The 5000-nt window shown below is 44.0% G+C and overlaps 1 protein-coding gene across 3 annotated transcripts in view; it reads right to left on the bottom strand.

Annotated features, from left to right (window-relative positions):
* The window catches only part of flt4 (fms related receptor tyrosine kinase 4), a 46248-nt gene that overhangs the window by 28062 nt on the left and 13186 nt on the right, over positions 1-5000 (bottom strand). For all 3 annotated transcript variants that reach the window (XM_079744919.1, XM_079744920.1, XM_079744921.1), the window contains exon 3: positions 3532-3809. In XM_079744919.1, the coding sequence (XP_079601045.1) occupies positions 3532-3809 (278 nt within the window). The remainder of the gene's footprint in view (positions 1-3531; positions 3810-5000) is intronic.

Below are 5000 nucleotides of genomic sequence, written 5' to 3'. Positions count from 1 at the left end.
AGAGAGAGAGAGAGAGAGAGAGAGAGAGAGAGACACACACACACACACACAGACAGAGAAAGATGGGAAAGAAAAGAGACATGGGAGAGGAGACAGAGAAAGGGAGAGAGAGAGAGATGGGGGAGTGAGAGAAATTGGGGGGAGAGAGACAGTGAACACCGATAGCACACAAAATGGAAACCTAGCTGCAATTTTTAGCACCTGCCAACTGTATCCCGACATCAGAGACACAAACTTCCCCACATATTACATACACATAGAAGATTTTGAAAACATGACTGATACCAAAGATAACCTCTGCTTTGTGGAGTACAGCGATGTGCCAACGCAGCAGTTAGATTTGTGAGCTGTTGAGACAGGAAAGAGCTGTCCATTGGAATACAGCCATGGTATAAATCATCTGCTTCTTCCTGCACTATCTGCCCCATGTTGATCTCTGTACAGAGACATTCTGTTTGTACAAACAGAACACATACCTTGAAATATATTTGTAAAAAAACGAATAAACTAATTTGTTGCAGCGTTCATACAATTCTCTTATCTTGTTTAATATTTTGGAAGTGCAATAAAGGGAGAGAGCGAGAGAGAGAGAGAGAGAGAGAGAGAGAGAGAGAGAGAGAGAGAGAGAGACAGAGACAGAGACAGAGATAGATTTGGGGGGAGGGAGAGAGATAGATAAACAGAGAGAGAGAAAGAGAGGGAGATCGGAGAGGACAACTGGTGACTTGCTTTTTACCCCATTGCATGGCAGCACTGTTATCGTGCACAAATAAAGAGCCTCGCCAGAAAAGGCAACAGATGAATCGAGGCAGGGAGAGATGAGCCCTGATACATCGGACGCAGACGAACCAATATGAGACAGCTTCATTAATTAGAGAGAAGGACTTTGCTCGTACCCATATCCTGCCCTATCGGACGATTTGCATCTCTCATTTCCGAGACATTAAGCCCACCCAATTCAGAGTCAACAGCGTGTGGACTCGGAATGGAAACGCAGCATTAACTTTGATAGGAAATTTTGTCTCTCCGAGCACAGGAAATGTGTTTTCTCTAATGAGATGTGTATGATTCTGTCATTGGGACCTTTCTGTATACAAGGTACCCCGGCCATTTGCCCGCGGGCTGGTGTAGGGCTCATGGGGGAGCAGGGGGAGAAAATCTTGGGGATGGAGTCTCCTCCCTTTGGCAACAGCTATTAGGCCAGCGACTCGTGTGCAAATATCTCCCCCTATGTATAATGAAACCAAAAACAAAGGACAGCTTTCTGTAATGTGGGGAGGAAAATCAATCCTATTTGTCTAGGCTTTGGCTTCCCAAAAGGACGACTTGGACGACTAGATTTGTGTCGAAAAGCAAAACTTTATGTCGAAAGCAAAACTTTTTGCATTGCAAACAGAAATAATTATTCTGAAGTCAAAAATGCTTTAAAGGCTTTAACATGCCAGTTTGCAATCAGATATAATATAATCGAGATCAAAACATTATCTATTCAAATCTAAATAGATTATATTTCAAACTAAATAAATTGCTTTAAAAGTTTTGAGAGCAAAATCAATGCATTTTAGCACAAGGACACCTGCATTTCCCCCCTTTGGTCAGGCTGTCTATTGGTGCCATTTATTTTGTGTCTGATCCTTCCTATGAGGGTAGTATTTGTGTATTTTTGGCAAGAGCAGAAAGTTAATGCAAACCTTAAGATTATTGTTGGATCTCTGTGACATTTTTACCGAGCACGAGAGGTGACATCGGAGTAATTGTTTTATAAAGCATGCGTGTGTTTTGTGACTCGCATGAGCAATTTAGTAATTCGCACACGTGCTTTAACTAAATGTCACGCACGCTGTAGTAAGTCCCACACGCTTTAGTAAGTCGCACACAAACTTTCAAATATAAGTTTGCTTGAAATATAATTATTTTTAATTGGAATGCATATCGTTTTGATCTCCATTACGTAATATTTGATTGAAACACAAACTTTTGGCCACTTGTAACTTTTCAGCCTTGTTGTTGGTCTCATAATTATCACTTTTGTTTGTAATGCAAAAAAAATTCTATAAACAAAAATATACAAATGTTACCCTCATCGGAAAGCCGTGACGATAAAACATTGGCATCAAGATCAAACCATTAGACAGCATGACTAAAAGGGGGAATGCAGTCAAAATGGAGGGTGTTTTTATGTTCAAGCAATTTGTTTTGTTTGTAATATAAGGATGTGTGTGTGTGCGTGTGTGTGTGTGTGTGTGTGTGTGTGTGTGTGTGTGTGTTTGACTCCTTGTCTGTGAGTGCAACCCACAAAAACATGCATACTGACAACATGGATGTGTGTGTGTGTGTGTGTGTGTGTATGTGCGTGTGTGTGTGTGTGCATGTGTGTCTGTCAGTGTGCGTGTGTGTGTGTGTGTGTGTGTGTGTGTGTGTTTGAGTGTATGTTTGCGTGTGTTTGTGTGTTTTTTGGTATGTGTGTGTGTGTGTGTTTGTGTCAAAGGAAATTGTGGACCTTGGATACCTCCCTTCCTTGCTCTATGTGAAAGTTCTTAAGATAGTTTGCATTTGCATTGCCATTGTAGCAACGATGATACAGAGGCAATGCCAATCGATTGGTTTCTTTGTTGCGTAGATTAACCCAGAGTGCATTGCAAATTTCCTCTGTTTCTCCCGCCATGGCTGGCTTCAGCCCAGGCCAATCCTAAACTCTCCATGATGGTCACTCCCCCTCACCTTTGTTTAATTCGTTGTTACTACCCACGATGTGAAAGTTTCCCTCTAAGAATCATGTACAGCAATTCTCTCATTGAAAGTGTGCTTGGTAGTTTTGCTGCCAGTATCTTCCCATGATCATGCTCTAGTCTGTATGTCAGCCAGGACAGAGACATGTGCTGACGTCGCTGACGGTTTTGTGCGAACATGCTTGCACGCATGGGACTGTGAGACTGACTATGTGGGTATACACAAGCCCTTGTGTGTGCATGTGTGTTCGTATGTGCAGGTATGAGCATGACGGTGCTTATGTGTGTGTGTGCGTGTCCATATAGGCCCACGAAGTGTTTTTCTCCTGAAGACATACTGGCAACAACAACTGTGTGTATGTATGTACTGTATGTGCATGCATGTGTGTGTGTGGGTTTGTGTGTATGTGCGTGAGCCTGCATGTGTGTGTGTGTGTGTGTGTGTTTGTATGTATTTATGTGTGCGAGAACATGCAGGTATTTTTGTGTCGGTTTGAACATGCATGTCTGTGTGTGTGTTTGAGCATGCATGTATGTGTGCGTGTGTGTGTGTGTGTGTGTGTGTGCGTGTGTGTGTGTTTGACCATGCATGTGTATGTGTGTCTGTGTATGTGTGTTTGAGCATGCATATGTATGGGTGTACGTGTGTGTCTGTGTGTGTGTGTGTGTGTGTGTGTGTGTGTGTGTGTGTGTGTGAGTGAGCCTACGTGTGTGTGTGTGTGTGTGAGCCTGCATGTTTGTGTGTGTGCGTTTCCAACGCTGACGATGCCGTCCCTCATATCTGAGCGTCTTCGTCCCTCACCCGTGACGAAGACGTAGGTGCTGGCGGCGGTGGCGCCGTCGATCGGCGGCAGGACGTCCCGGTAGTGGCAGCGGTAGGTGCCCGTGTCGGACGCCCACGGGTCGCTCAGCGACAGCGTCTTGCAGTACGGTTTCCCCGGCAACCCGGCGCACTCCCTCACCAGGGCGTAGCGCTGGCCCGGGGCGTCGCTGGGGCGGGGCCGGGCCGGGCGCTCCGGCAGCAGCTCCTTCCGCGGCAGGGTGGTGTCGGGCCACGCCCACGCCAAGGTGCGCTGGCCTCTGGAGGGGGGGGGGGGGGGGTCAGAGGTCAGAGGTCAGGGGTCAGGGTAGATGGTGCAGGGATAAAGGGAACGGTTTATCATTGGGGAGAAAGTGTTGTCTGTGGATGAATGCTTGCCATGCGATTGTTTGGGTACCATTTGATGAGGTTTGGATTATTGGGGGTCATGGTTTGATTCAAGATCGATTCTCGATGCCCAAAACGATGCCCAATAAAAAACTGATTTTTGAATTCGGTACATAGGGATGTTGATTTCATGATCTACTCTAAAGTATGTAGAAGATGAAACAGTTTTTTATATTTGAAAAAGTTCTATCGACAATGTTAACACACAGAGGCAAACCAAGGTCATAAAGGAAAAAGTTAAAATTGTAAATCGACTTATAACCATAGATGGATAAGATAAGAATCCTGATTCTTAAATTAATCTTCTTCTTTTCACACCTAATGGTCACATTAGGGAAGGGGGAATTCATTAACTACATTCAATTAGACAAGGTCACTTTATTACATTAAAAGTATATTATTTTGACTAGGGGTTGAGCATTACTGAATAGCTGCATAGTGGATAGTGTGTTTTCATATAAGTCATGGTGTATGTGTGCGTGTGTTTGTGTGTGTGTGTGTGTGTGTGTGTGTGTGTGTGTGTATGCTTGTCTGAGTCTCTTTATTTCCCTTCTCCCGAGTCTTGTGCGTTAGTGTTTGTGTGTGAAAGTATGTGTGGTTGTGTGTGGGCGTGCGTGTGTGTTCATGTGCGTATATGTATTTGTGTGCACGTGTGCGTGCCTGAGTTTGTGTATTTTGTGTCCCTTGTCGAATAAATTCACTTATGCCATGGTACATTATACCATGGGGCATTATGAATGAGATTGAGTACATCATTATGGCTCTCTGAAAAAAAGACTAGCTCGCCTTTCACCAGTCTCCGCCGACTGCAAACGTCCATATCGGCAGACACCGCTAATATGAAAAGACTGAACAATACTGTTCCAAAATCGTACAAACCATGAATGTACTCTTGGCTATGGCATAACTCTAATGAATAGTGGCTGTCCGTTACATTTATATATGCATTCAACAAAATTAGCATTATTTTTCTAAAATAGGAGAATCTAAGGAGTGCTGTACAGAGACAATTATGCAAGCATCTTGAAGAGAAGCCAAACTTCCCACCATCGGGAGGAATCTCT

This window comes from Pollachius pollachius (genome assembly GCF_949987615.1).
Source record: "Pollachius pollachius genome assembly, chromosome: 10".
Taxonomy (NCBI): Eukaryota; Metazoa; Chordata; class Actinopteri; order Gadiformes; family Gadidae; genus Pollachius; species Pollachius pollachius.
This window is presented reverse-complemented; position numbering and strand designations above follow the sequence as displayed.